At 32.6% G+C, this 13,645-nt stretch overlaps 2 protein-coding genes across 2 annotated transcripts; both read left to right on the forward strand.

Annotated features, from left to right (window-relative positions):
• The first annotated feature begins 2,592 nt into the window (after nt 1–2,592).
• On the forward strand, nt 2,593–4,472 carry LOC120117115 (bifunctional adenosine 5'-phosphosulfate phosphorylase/adenylylsulfatase HINT4-like). The gene is made up of 6 exons (XM_039137448.1): nt 2,593–2,722; nt 2,854–2,900; nt 2,994–3,070; nt 3,171–3,237; nt 3,944–4,021; nt 4,134–4,472. Exons 1-6 carry the CDS (start codon nt 2,648–2,650, stop codon nt 4,231–4,233), a joined length of 444 nt encoding a protein of 147 aa, XP_038993379.1. The 5' UTR covers nt 2,593–2,647; the 3' UTR covers nt 4,234–4,472.
• A 3,668-nt stretch (nt 4,473–8,140) lies between these two features.
• Nucleotides 8,141–9,058, forward strand: LOC120117474 (transcription repressor OFP4-like). Its single transcript, XM_039137752.1, has one exon. The coding sequence runs from the start codon at nt 8,582–8,584 to the stop codon at nt 9,056–9,058; it is 477 nt and encodes a 158-aa protein (XP_038993683.1). The 5' UTR covers nt 8,141–8,581.
• The last annotated feature ends 4,587 nt before the right edge of the window (nt 9,059–13,645 follow it).

Genomic DNA, 13,645 nt, shown 5'->3' on the forward strand with positions numbered 1-13,645 from the left:
AACTTTATACACATATCAACTATCAGTAGAGGTGTGTATTATCGGATATCGGATATTATATGATCCAAATTTTCGGATATCCGAAAAATTAGAATACCTAAAGTAATGATTCGTAACCGAAAAAATCGGATATCCAAATAGTTGAATATGAAATTTTGGATCGGATATTCATATATCTGGATCCGAATCTGATTTTTTTTGCAAAAAAAATCAAATATTTTAACTGTTGTAAAACAACGGTATCGATACTGTGTATATAGTAGTATCGATACCAGACAACGGTATCGTACCATTTTGAGATTCTGGAAAATTTCAAAATCTATTAAACAATGAACTCTGGAAATATAAAAGATTTCAACACAATTTATTAAACCGAAACCAAATTAAGATTTGTTGTAAGCACTAAACTTTTAAGAAAATAAAATTACAATATTTAAGATTAGACAAATCTGATATTAGACAAATCTCAAGAGGGAAAGAGGCATTTGCATTATTTTTGTTCATCATGCTTTTTATATGCAAAAATTAAAACTTTGAATACAAGTTTCGGTGGTTAGATCTTACCCTATAACAGATCTAAAACAACCTTCATCGAGCTTCTGATGATGGAAATTGTTGGTAGCAGCAACTAAAATCTCGAAAGGAATATGCTTTGAAGGACACCTAAAGTCAAGTAAGAGTGTAAGACAAATAACCAGAGGAAGCGGACGATGAAAAATAAAGAAATGAAATGAGGGTTGCTACTTTGCAGCCCAAAAGGTGGTGGAGCGGGCAAAGAGTTAAAGTTAGGTGATTGTCAGTCAAATCGTAGTTGAGGAAACCCATAATCCTCCATTCATGAACTTTGGCACTAATATACGCACTTATCTGGGTTTGAAACCTACTAATATAACCCAATTTTTTTTGGGTTTTCGGATAATCCGAATATAGTTTTTTATCGATTCGTATTCGATTCGAAAATTTGAAAAAATTGGATACCCGATTCGAACTATCCGAAAATTAAAAAATAACTCATATATCTAAATTTTTTGATCGAATCTGATTTTTTTACACACTCCTAACTATTAGTTAATATGTCATATATTTTTATATTATATATGTGCGCATGCTAAATATTATTTCATTATTATATAGTAATGTCATGAACACTTTACAAAGTATTTTATTAAATTAATCGAGACTTATGAATTTTATATCTAAATATAATTAGAAAATATAGTAAGTTATTCGTATCAATACACACATTTAATTATATTTCGAACAATCCTAAGGACTATTTGTAAACTTGCGCATCATATTGTAAACTATAATAAAATAACGCTTAAAATTGTCTGAAATATGATTAGATGTGTATATTAATGCGAATAACTTATGATGTTTTCTGATTACATTTAAATAAAAATTCCATAAGTCTCGACTAATCTAGTAAGAATATTTTATATAAGTATTGATAATAGTGACTTTGTTAATTTGACTATATAAATATGATTATAGTGTCTTTGTGCCTATATATTATATGTATATTATGTATAATATGTATTTTTAAACTTGTTTAATAATTTATAATTTATATTTTATAGTTTGAGATATATTTTTAATTTTTAATAGTGTTTTTAGTATTTTTCTTTCATTTCTAGTAAGTAATTTTTTATTTTTAATATTTTTATATTTAAACTTTTTGTTTTTGGATATTTTTATATCTTAAATTTTAAAATAAATATTATTTTTTTAAAAAATAAATTATTGAACTTAGAGGATTTAATTTAATCAATATGTCGCAACATCAACCACAATAGATGGTTGCGTCAACATAGGACGACGACACCAATAGAATTATACCTTTAGGAGTTTAAGTTTAAATTTATGGATTTAAGGGGATTAAGACTACAATGAGATGGATAAATGATAATGGAGGTTCGACGATGAGTTAATGGTCATTCGATAATGGCGAATGCTACTGATGATGATAGACGATAACTAGTAATAGGTTGAAATGAGAGATTTTATTGTAGTTTTTTATAATTTTATAAATTTTTTTTAAATTAATAATATTATTAAGTTTTTTAAAATAAAAATTAAAAAATATAAATATGACATGCGTCCCTTATTGATTTTTTTAACGAACATTACTGCGTATGTACCTAAAATAAGTGTCATGTTTATATTTTGACTTAATACAAAATTACACTCTAAGTTCGGTTAATTAATGGTTAACCGAATTAACCAAAATTTATAAATATATATATTATATATTAAATATTAAATATTTTTTGGTTTATTTGTTTAGTTTGGTCGTTAATTCGGTATAAATAATATTTAATACTTTTGATTAATTCGGTTAATTAACCGATTTCTAACCAAATTAATAAAAATAAAATTTAAAAAATCATTAACGTTAACTGATCGAACCTAAAATTAATTGATCGATAAACCAATTAAATTTTATATAATCGATTAATTCAATTTTAACCGAACAGTGAACGTCCTACTTATAATAGAAATGAAACACTTATTTTTATATTAAACATTATAATAACGAATAAACATAAATAAACACTCTCTATTGGACATAAATTGCAGGATAGGAGATCGTCTTGGAAAGGCTGATTAGTGTTTTAGGGATTTAGAAGTCTCAATTTGGGGGTAAATGGCGAGAGCGATCTCACCGTGCATCTTCTGTCAAATCGCTCTAAGTTCCAACTCCACTCCCCTCTTTCATTCCGTTCGTTCCTTTTCTTTTTCCTCTTTATTCTGTCCTTTTGGTTACCAATTTAATTCCACGTTCGTCTTCTTTTCAATCAGCATTCAACCAGAAATACTTTATAAGTTCTAAATCTGTTAGACTGTTTTCAGGATGACAAGGTCGTTGCATTTCAAGATATCAAGCCTGCTGCTTTCAGGTTTCTATGAACTGATTGAAATGTGGTAACTTTTTCATGATAATTTTGAAATTTTGTAATTTAACTAGAAAATTATTGATTCGAGTTTCGTAGGCATTACTTGGTGATACCAGTGGAGCACATTCCAACTGTCAATGATCTTCAAAGAGGAAATGAACATCACACATTGGGTAAAGTTCCCTTTGTAGACTTTTTATTTACCCTTTTCTTCTTTCATTTTTCATTATTTTCCCTACCAAAGTTTTATTTGTTTATGCTGTTATTCTTCAGTAAGTCATATGTTAAATGTGGGGGAAACATTATTACACAGAGATGCACCTCAGCCAAATGAATACAGGTATTGCTTCCCATAAAGTAAATAACTTTGCTAAATGGGTATCCTTTCATGACCTAACTTATAGAATTGATCTATGTTGAGTAGACCTTATTGCTTTTTCATCACTTTACTTGACCGCAATGTTTGATTTATAGATGCGTTACTGTTTGTGTAAAAGCTCTTAGAAATGGACATTTTGTATGAACTGTCCTTGTTCCATGCATTAGGACTTGGATTTCAATTACTCCTTCAAAGCCGTGTAAATGCTTTCTGTTCTGGTTTTCATTTGTGTTTGATAATTTTTGCAATCAGTTTATTGTTGGAGAAATGTAGTATGTTCTTGAATTATATTTTGTTGCACGAGTTGGGTGGCAAAGGGACAGAATGATACCCTTTGTGAGGGCTGAGGGGAATGATGGGGGAATAGTATCAAGGACGTGGGTCTTACTTGCTTTTTCTAATCTATTTAAAATTCATGATACATAGTGCTCTCTCTTCAGTTACAAATCGGCTTGTTAAACATAAACAAAATGTTGAATGAAAATGAAGTAGTAACATTTACCTAATGTGTGAATTCCTGAAAGAAGCAGGTTATGCCGTTATGGCCTCATAAGTTACCTTAATTGATTTTTTTTGTTTGGGGAAAATAAAAAAAAATTGTTTCCGATTGTGTTAATTCAAAGAAGTTTAATTGTCTGATCCTCTTGATCCTATTCGGTTTTGGCAGATTTGGTTTCCATCAGCCTCCATTGAACAGTGTCGACCATCTCCACCTCCACTGTTTCGCACTTCCTTTCATACCTAGGTGGGTTTCTTCGTCTTTCATTATTAACTTATCAATTTATTTTACCTTGAAATTTCTGAAAACGTTGCAATAGCTGTAAGTACTCGTTCTGATTCTTAAAATATATTAACAGATGGAAACAATTAAAATATTTATCTTTGGGGCCACTTGGGTTTATAGAGGCTGAGAAGTTGTTGGAGAAGATAAAACCTTTGTCACCAATCCCTCCATAGGTGCAATTGAATCACAGATGGATTTCTCTCCCATATTGAAATCATTTTTTGAAAAAAATATATATGTGAAGTTCCTTGAGCAGTCATTGTTGTTTGTTCAAGATAAAGATTGCCATTAAAAGCTTATTCTTCGTAAGCTCTATGAATATCTGTTGTCATACAAGAGAAGAGTCATTGTTCTTAATAAGCAGATAAACATTTTCACATGATCATATTCGTAACATCCACAGATTTATCAATATCAATTGTGTATTTCAGATGTGTGAGTGTCATATCCATCTGCAATTTATCATGCTTGAGATTCTTGTAGTATAAATCAGTTCCCCTATTCATGGTTTTGTTTCAGGTCATATTGTTTGAGACTCATGATAAATCTGTCTGATGCACGAGATGCTTAACCTTATGGCTAGGTCTGCTCTTGTCAGCTTCTAAGAAATAATGAGTAAAATTAGAGTTTAAATACTGTTGACATAGCATTGATCATCTATTAAACATTTTTGGCATTTTTTAACTTTTGGTCATATATGCTATAACTATAGTTTTATGGTTAGCATGGCAACCTAAATAGTAAATTGTGGAAACTGCTAGAGGGTAATTGTTTTTTTTCTATTTGGTGAGTGCCAAAAGTTAGTGATCTTGATAGATTTGGCATCCATTGTGCAATTTCTAACATGGTCGTTTCATTTCACTATCATGGCACTATTTGTAAAGAGCTGTTCATAAGTTTCAACTTAATCTCTATTGTTAACCTTGTTTTAGCTGTGACATCTATTTCTGAGAGTTACTTTAGTTCTACTCTAATGAAATGGGAAATTGTCTCTAGTTATTTCTTTACAAGCATTTGAGGTGAAGCATAGCTAATATTAGTAAAAACATATGGTAGGACAGTGAAATGCCTGTTACTTAGTGACCGGCTCATTTATGGAGAATCTATCCATGGTATGCGTATTTGGTTTTGAATCTCTCGGTAAGGCCCTTGACAATCATTATGACAGTTGCTTAAATTTGTGAATCATTAACCACACTGCTAGTACTAGTTATATGACTTATCCACACAATCATATCAATAACAATAAGTTACCTATAATCATTAAGAATCATTGCAAGATGGCAGTTATATATAGAATCACTAAGTATGAGATACTACATTCCACAAAGCCTAGAATCACTAAGCATCGGATACATACACAATCAAGGATACCTGAATAATCTCCGTCGTGCATGGTCATACACATAGATAAGTACCCATAGGCCACACATAGCATAAATTTTCTTAAAGGTCAATCAACATAACATAACCCAGTCACAATATTTATTCATTAATAATGTACAAGCCTTTATCTCAAGTCACCATAGTTTATTCTTGATTATGGCTCATCCTTATAGCGTTGTGCATAAGAGTGTATTAGTCTTTATGTAGTTTACGGCCCTCAATAAGTTTTGTTGTGCAATTATAAAGAGATTATTCAAGCTGTGAGGTGTTTATTGTTTTTTCCTTATATATGTAATTGGGTCATTTTGTGCTTATGAACATATTATTAATCCACCATATTTGGAGATATTTTAGTCATTTAGGGTATTAAGGCCTCCTATTAGGCTCATCAATTCGTTGCGTTTCATTTTTCACCATTCTTGGTGAATTTAGAGGTAAAACTAGGCTTAAATTACCTTAGGTATCAATACCAAAAAGGGCATCAATATATCGATACCAAAAAGGGCATCAATACTCATCTTAAGGTATCGATATTTTTTAGCAATATTGATATCCAATTGTCACACTATAATCAAATATTTCATCTCGATATTGATATTGAAGGTTGTGTATTGATACCACTAGGACATTATTAATACCTCAAGAATAAATATTGATACTCCCTTTATAATTACCTAAATTTTAAAAGGTTTTTCCTATAGTATCAATACTATAAGAATAATATTATTGATACCAAATGTAACGTTCCTAAAATTAATTTAGCATTTTCAAATTTTGATGATTAAAAAATATTTTTTGGTGTTCAATTTGAATTTTAGAATCATTGAAGGCATAATGACAAAATTACCCCTAGCATTTGTATAAATGGTCACTTTGACTCTTATTTTTAGAGTATTTTAGTTCCTCAACATTTTAATTTTTGATTAAAATATCTCGTGTTAGAAGGAAATCTTTAGTTTACTAACTATCAACACAAGTTGTTGATGTGTATTTTTATATGTATTTAATTGTTGACTTGACATGTGTTATATCATTATTATGGGTGATGTGACACATACTTATTATCATTTTAGGTGCTTGATATATGTCATATCATCACTTTAAGTGCATGACACATGTGATGTTATCATTTAGGTGATATGACATGTCACGTCATCACTTTGGTTACATACTTAAACACTTGGATACAATCATATATCTTGAGTTTTGGGGATTCTTCAAAATAAGTTTGATGGCCATACGTTCAAATCAACCTCTACGTCCATTGTCGGTCTAGTAATCTATCTTTAGAACGAATCCAAGTCTCCCACCAATTGCTTGAATCGTACTCTTGTACCACGTAATCGAAAGCCTTGTAAGTCTCACCCACGTCATGATCCGACTAGGATGAGATTGAGAGGAATTGAAGTCATTAGACCAGGGCTTGACAATGAGATAATGGCTAAAAATACACAAGGATTGTCCGAAAGTACGTTTAGATAATCACTTGCAGCGAACTTGACAAGAAAATTATTTTCTATGTCAATAAGTTTGATAGGATGAGCATGCTTCCAAAAAGGGATAAAACTCGGTTGTGAAGTGGATTGTAATCGTTAGCTCCATGCCCTTGAGTGCTAGATTGTGGACGTGTTTAGAGAAATTGATGAATGAAATCCCATTTAATTCCCCAGCCTCAACATCGTCATCAAACAATTCAATGTCATCATTATACTAGATCCTCAGAGGATGCGTCGTCTTGAGGACCAATGACCATATCGTGATACGAAGCATACTGTTTATTGACAGGGATTTTATCGCAATCCAAAATGACTTGGTTGTTGGCAAAAGGGGACGTGGCATCGTTCGACAACGCTTCAACTCATCGGTACTGCCTATTTGGGAGTTGTTAGTCGTCTGAAGGCTCTAGAACGCTAGCCATCAAGGGTTTTTCCCCCGCTTATTATTCTTTTTATTTAAAATATGACTACATCTATAGAATTTGAGAGATTTTTTTGATATTTTTTTCTATAAACAATATTATATCATTTAAAGCAATTAATCCATTACTTCTAATAAAATTAGTTTACTGATAAATTACACCGTCGTTATCTATTAATAAATCAGTTTAATTAATAATATTTAATAAAAATAAATTGTGAATTTGAATACATATTTTTTATTTTTATTTTTTGAAATTATTACTTAAAATTATTCAAAAATATCAAAATAAAACTTTAGTCGCAATTGAGGAACTAAATAAGATATTCTTTTATTAGTTTAGAATGTTACATTATTTTTAACGATAGTTAAGAATCTATGCTTATAAATATAACAAAATTTATAGTTTAATCCTTATTTATAACTTTTGAAAGTTAAACGACTTACTATAATTTAATCAACATTTACAAATTTTATCTTATTTTATACCACTATGACCCATCATTCTTTTTAATACGCAAATTATATATTATTAAAATAATATCTTAATCGTATAATATTAAGCTCGATTATAGCTAGTTGGGGCCATCCTTATTGTTGCCTTAAGCCTCAGATAAAACAATAATTTGTCCATCTGTAAAAGGGGAAAAGGCATTAGTATTAAATAGCGGGGCCATAAAGTAGAGAGCAAGTGTGAAAGATGCGGCGGATTAGAAGGGTGTCCATTGTCCAAAGTGGTGTAATAAAGTGACAAAGAAAGAGTTGGTCTGAGTGTAAGATGGGATTCAGGTTGTCAGATATGATATCAAATGCCTGGTTTTACAAGCTCAAAGACATGAACAAAGGCCGAAAACAATACAGCAACAAAAAACCTCCCACATCACAAAACCCCCACAATTCCAAGCATTACAAAGCAGGCAGATTACAAGATTTTGAAGCCTCACCAAGAAAATCATTGACGAGAAGAACAGTTTACAAGCCTTCTCCCACAGTCATTTCCTCCGCATCTTCTAGTTTAAGAAGCCATGCCATACCCATGCTGAACAACCCTACTCATCACTCTTCTCTTTCTCCATTGGAGGGTTCCCCTGAAACACCCCATTCTCTTTATCAGACTTAGAGGACGACGATTTTTTAGCTCCTCTACCTGCACCAGCCTTGTACTTCAATTCTTACAACTGTCAACTTAGATCGTCCACTACGGATATCATCATCGACATGCAAAATACAAGTAAAATTGACAAGGCAGATGAACGGGCCATAGCGTTGGCAAGTTCATCTAGGTTAGAGGAGACTAAATCACGTGCATCTCTCATTCGCAAAGAGCCCAGAAGTAGTCCTCTTGCGAGGAAGTCATTTCGAACTTCTCCTGGAATAAAGCTTCGGCCAAATTCTCCGAAAATTTCAAGCAAGAAGATTCAATCATATGCGCAAAAGAGCCAATCACCTACGTGCTTCAAGTCTTGGAATAGAAGCATCGTAGAAAGTTTTGCGGTCGTCAAGTCTTCGCTAGATCCACAGAGGGACTTCAAGGATTCAATGATTGAGATGATCGTGGAGAATAACATTAGGAGTTCCAAGGAATTAGAACATCTTCTTGCTTGTTATCTTTCACTCAATTCTAACAAATACAGTGATCTTATCATTAAGGCATTTGAGCAAATATGGGTTGATATGACTAACCCATGCCTGTAAAATTCCCAGAAATATATTGTTTTTATTTTGTTGCTTACAAACTTTTATTTAGTTTTTGATCTTCATCTTTAACTTATGATGAATATTTTGATTAACCAGGATTATGAATCTTTATATTACATTTACAGGTAAGTTTCCAAAACGGTATGAGTCAGTTTCATTTTTTTTTCACCTTCTCCATTCAGATAATCTTCAACTCTGTTTGAGAGGACATGATGGTTACTGTTTTAGCATACACTTGTATTATGGAGTCAATGAATGCTCGATGCATGCTATGATAGTATTGTCGCAAATCATAATTATAACAGAAGTACCACTTCTTGGATGATAATTGGAAAGAATATTTTGGCTTAAGCACTCTGATATAACTGTATAGGGTAAGCAATTTTCATCTGTTAGACATTTAAAAGTAAAAAACCTTGTTTATCTTTGAGAATTTGTAGTAGCTATCGCAGCAGAGGATGGAGCAAATAGTAGAAATTAAGAGAGATGTATGGTGATATTTATATTTGCTAGGTAGTATAATGAGATGTTTGAGTCGGCAAATCCCAGATCTTCGATAAGTTAATAGTTCAATTAACCAGATCTGGGAGTAAGAAGATAAGCAAAAGGAATTTGTTAATTATATTATCAAGTAAGCTCTGAAGTGCGTCATCAATGACTGTTGGGCTTTTAATGGACAAGCATGATTGCATTTGCACGAATATGTACTATTTATACTATCATATACAATTGGCTATAAGTGTGGACCGAGTGTTAAAAAGAAAAATTTATTAGATGGATCCGATCTACAACGTCATCTGTAGTCCTAATCGATAAATTTCATTCATCTGATTTTTTAAAGTAAATTTTCACCTCTTTGATAAATTTTTTTTACTGTTAAATTGATATCGGAGAAGACTAAGAGTTAAAGAATACTTGATAAATTGAAGAATGCAATTTGAAGAAAAAAAACAATTAGATTTAATTCGGAATTAAATGAATTAATGAGGGGTGGAAAGGAAAATTATTGTCCATTGGAGGGAGGATTACTTTGGTGAAATCGGTTCTCTCGAACCTCCCGGTCTACTACCGGTCGTTGTTGCAAATGCCTAACTCAGTGGCTAATTCCATCAATAAACTAATTGCCAGGTTCATTTGGGGAGCAGTTAATGGAAGGGCAATACACTGGATCAATTGGGAGCGGTTTTGTAAAACCAAATATTCCAGAAGGTTGGGTTTAATCGATGTGAAATGGAAAAACAGAGCACTGTTGAATAAGTGGTCTTGGAGGTTTAGCAAGGAACCAAACAATCTGTGGCGGATGGTGTTAAATAAAAAATATGGCTATGATCAACAAGCATTGATTCCAAAGCAGCTAACGACAGGAAGAAGTCGTGGCTGTGGAGCAACATCTCAAGCACTTTGTACAGTACGGATGACCATTTCACCAGTAAACTAAGTCTCGCTCTTGGAGATGGGCGGTCAATCCATTTTTGGAACGATGTGTGGGTTGGAAATAAAGCGTTAAGGGAGGCTTTTCCTCGAGTGTTCGCCGTGGCAGTAAAGAAAACAGGTAAGGCGGCGGACTTCGGTATTAAAATAGATGGCGACTGGTTTTGGAATATCGAGCTTAGGAGAGCTCTCTTCGATTGGGAAACTCCGATTGGAACAGTTTCTTGGCCACCCTTAATAATGTATCATCATCTTCAAATTCACCGGATTGCATTAAGTTGGATGGTGATGGTAGTGGGGTCTATCATCCCAAGGCTTTTTGCGAGGCGATCGCATCTGAGGGCGTGGAAAAAAGCAAGTTTTGGAAAATCGTCTGGGCAAATATTGCTCCCCCAAAAGTGGAGATCTTCGTTTGGAAAGCAGTTCATGAGAGAATCCCAATGATTGTGGAACTGGTGAAACGAGGAGTAAAGGTCCAAGACTCCAACTCTGCGTGTTTTGCAATTCCTGCCCTAAACTGTTATGCACCTATTCTGTCCTGCGTGTGTCGCTTCCTTGGATTTGAGCGAGTTTTGCTAGTTGTTGTTGTTAGTATCAGTAGCAGCTCTGTTCCAGATTTGGGTGGTGGTCAAGCGTGTTAGTCGGCTAGTTTTTGTTTTGCTTGCGCCCTTGTTTCTCTGTCCTGCATGTTTTTAGCCATTGGAAAGGTAGGTTAGATCGGCGGCTGTTAAGGCTGCTTGGGGCTGTCCAGCTGTCCTCGGCAGTTTTGCTGCGATCGTGATTGGTGTTTGCTGTGTTTCTTGGGATGGTCTTTGTCCTGCTATCCCCGATCCAAGTCGTGGGGCTGCTCGTGTTGCTTCTCGTGCCCCAAGCTAGGCTAATTTCAAGGGCGTATAGGAGCCTGTGGTATAATCTTTTTTCTGCGTGGGGAGACCTCTCGGTGTGTTTCGTGTTTGTAGCCTTGTAACCTTGACATTGAAATGGGCACTTTTTCCCCATATTCAATAAGAGGTTTTGTTAATGAGGCTAATTTCTTTGTCTAATTTTATATGTGACAGATTCAATAACATACAAAATTACCTTTTTTAAAAAAAAATTATAAAAGTAAAAAATGAGATTTAAAAAATTAGGGGGCCTCAATTATAAAGGTAGAAAGTGAGATTGAAAAAATTAAGGGTCTCAATTATACAAGTAAAAAGTGCGGTTGAAAAAAAAATTAGGGACTTCAATTATAAATATAAAAAGTGAGATTGAAAAAATTAGACTCTTTAATTATAAAGGTAAAAACAAGATTGAAAAAATATGTACTCAATTATAAGGATAAAATGTGGGATTACAAAAACTAGATATCCTATAAAAATAGGACTCTTGAACAATCGTTCAAAATGTCCCCCATTAGCCGACCCTAAATGCTCTCATAAAATTTTAGAAATTTACCGAATACGTTATTTAGTTTTTTAAGAAAATTATGATTTTATAACTGATCTCAAAATTTTGTGTGAACATCTATCACTCAATTTAATATTTATGTTGTGGCCGTTCCAATATACATATGATCTAAGCTAAAGTCTTCTCCCGGAAGAAAGGCGCGTATAGGTCCATAACTCAATTATATGTTGTCAAGTTGTAAAAGAAATTAATTGACTCAAAGTTAGACAGATAGATTTGTAATTTAGGCCTCCAATGTTGTGTGAAGTTGATCATTACTTACTATTAATTATTATGTTATATACTAAAGCTGAAGGTAGGATAGAAAATAAACACTCACCAATAGCTTTACTTTAGCTTGCCTATAGCATAATGGGCGATGATTATTCTGTCTCTAAAGCACTAGACTAAGTCATAACACATCTTCATACCCATTTAGCACTCGTTGGGACTTGGGAGCTTCCACTTCAGTATTCAAAAAGTCGTGTCCAATATGATACGAATTCTTAAAATATTATAATCTAATTTATATAAAATAAAAGAAAATAATATACCTATACATCTTTTATACCAACGATCTCCCTTTTTATCATAATTTTCCCAAAACCAAATAATAAAATTTAAGTGCAAATGTTAGAAATAAATATTAGATTAAAATTCGTAATTGGAGCATACATGTATAATGTATAACGTTATCATAAAATATGACATAAAATTAAGTAACTGATTATATTATGTGTAATAAATATTAAAATGTATCATCCTAATTCGATCCAACCCGAAAACGTAGGATTAAAGTGTTACACGGAATCACTAAAATGACTTGCCATTTTTTTTAAAATCGACGTTTCTCACATAAACACCCATAAACATAATATTCGTAAATAAACCAAGAATTTAAAACATAATTCATAAAATTTACAAATAATACTGAGTATATTAAAATATATTTACGACTCAAATATATATAAGGTCAATAAATAATGCATGCCCTCTAAAATACTAAAGATATATTATGAAAGCTCGATTCAATTTGAAATCTTGAATCCAACAAGATGTTCCTCGATCAACCACCTAAGAACCTGCTAACAGATACACATTCCATACGTTGAGCTAACAAGTTCAGTGTCACACAAATAACTCCATTATACTACATGCATTCACCTTATGAGCGTGCTAGCAGGTATAGTCATGAACAACATAGATGCACCAAGAATAAAACAACAAGCATGCATCATGGTATAGTTCAGGGTCACCTTAATATCACAAGGCTCACACCCTTTTAACTTATTACAAGGTACTTCGGTAAGATTGTGTCACGAAGCATCATCATCTTATCTCCATCTAACATTCATTACCTATTATCGAAGGTGATGATTTGAGTCACAAAGCATCAATATCTTACACCTATCATACTCCTTTAGAGTAGTGTGGACATGTCTAAATTACGAAACATCAAAATGAGTTATCAACTCATCTTGGAAATTAAAAACATGTTAAGAGAATTTCTTAAATGTCAAAATCCACCAAAATGAGTTAATTTGGTCAAGATTTATAAAATCCTTCTACTATGACCACTAGACAAACCTTGAGAAAGAGAGCTTGAATGTAAGCTTTAGAGATGATGATAACACCACTTATCTTTATAAGCTCGATCCCTTTCTTGCCTCAAGTTTAAAAAAATTAAGAGAATAGAAGAAAAAAACAAAGAACGTGAAGAAAATG

Source organism: Hibiscus syriacus, unplaced genomic scaffold (assembly GCF_006381635.1).
Source record: "Hibiscus syriacus cultivar Baekdansim isolate YM2019G1 unplaced genomic scaffold, ASM638163v2 tig00110319_pilon, whole genome shotgun sequence".
Lineage (NCBI taxonomy): Eukaryota > Viridiplantae > Streptophyta > Magnoliopsida > Malvales > Malvaceae > Hibiscus > Hibiscus syriacus.

What these genes read in the sequence shown, in the direction of transcription:
- LOC120117115 (XM_039137448.1), top strand. Translation starts at nt 2,648, where the DNA reads ATGGCGAGAGCGATCTCACCGTGCATCTTCTGTCAAATCGCTCTAAGT. An exon ending in CCACTCCCCTCTTTCATTCC is followed by an intron (nt 2,723 to 2,853) that starts GTTCGTTCCTTT and finishes GACTGTTTTCAG; the next exon opens with GATGACAAGGTCGTTGCATT. An exon ending in ATCAAGCCTGCTGCTTTCAG is followed by an intron (nt 2,901 to 2,993) that starts GTTTCTATGAAC and finishes CGAGTTTCGTAG; the next exon opens with GCATTACTTGGTGATACCAG.
- LOC120117474 (XM_039137752.1), top strand. Translation starts at nt 8,582, where the DNA reads ATGCAAAATACAAGTAAAATTGACAAGGCAGATGAACGGGCCATAGCG.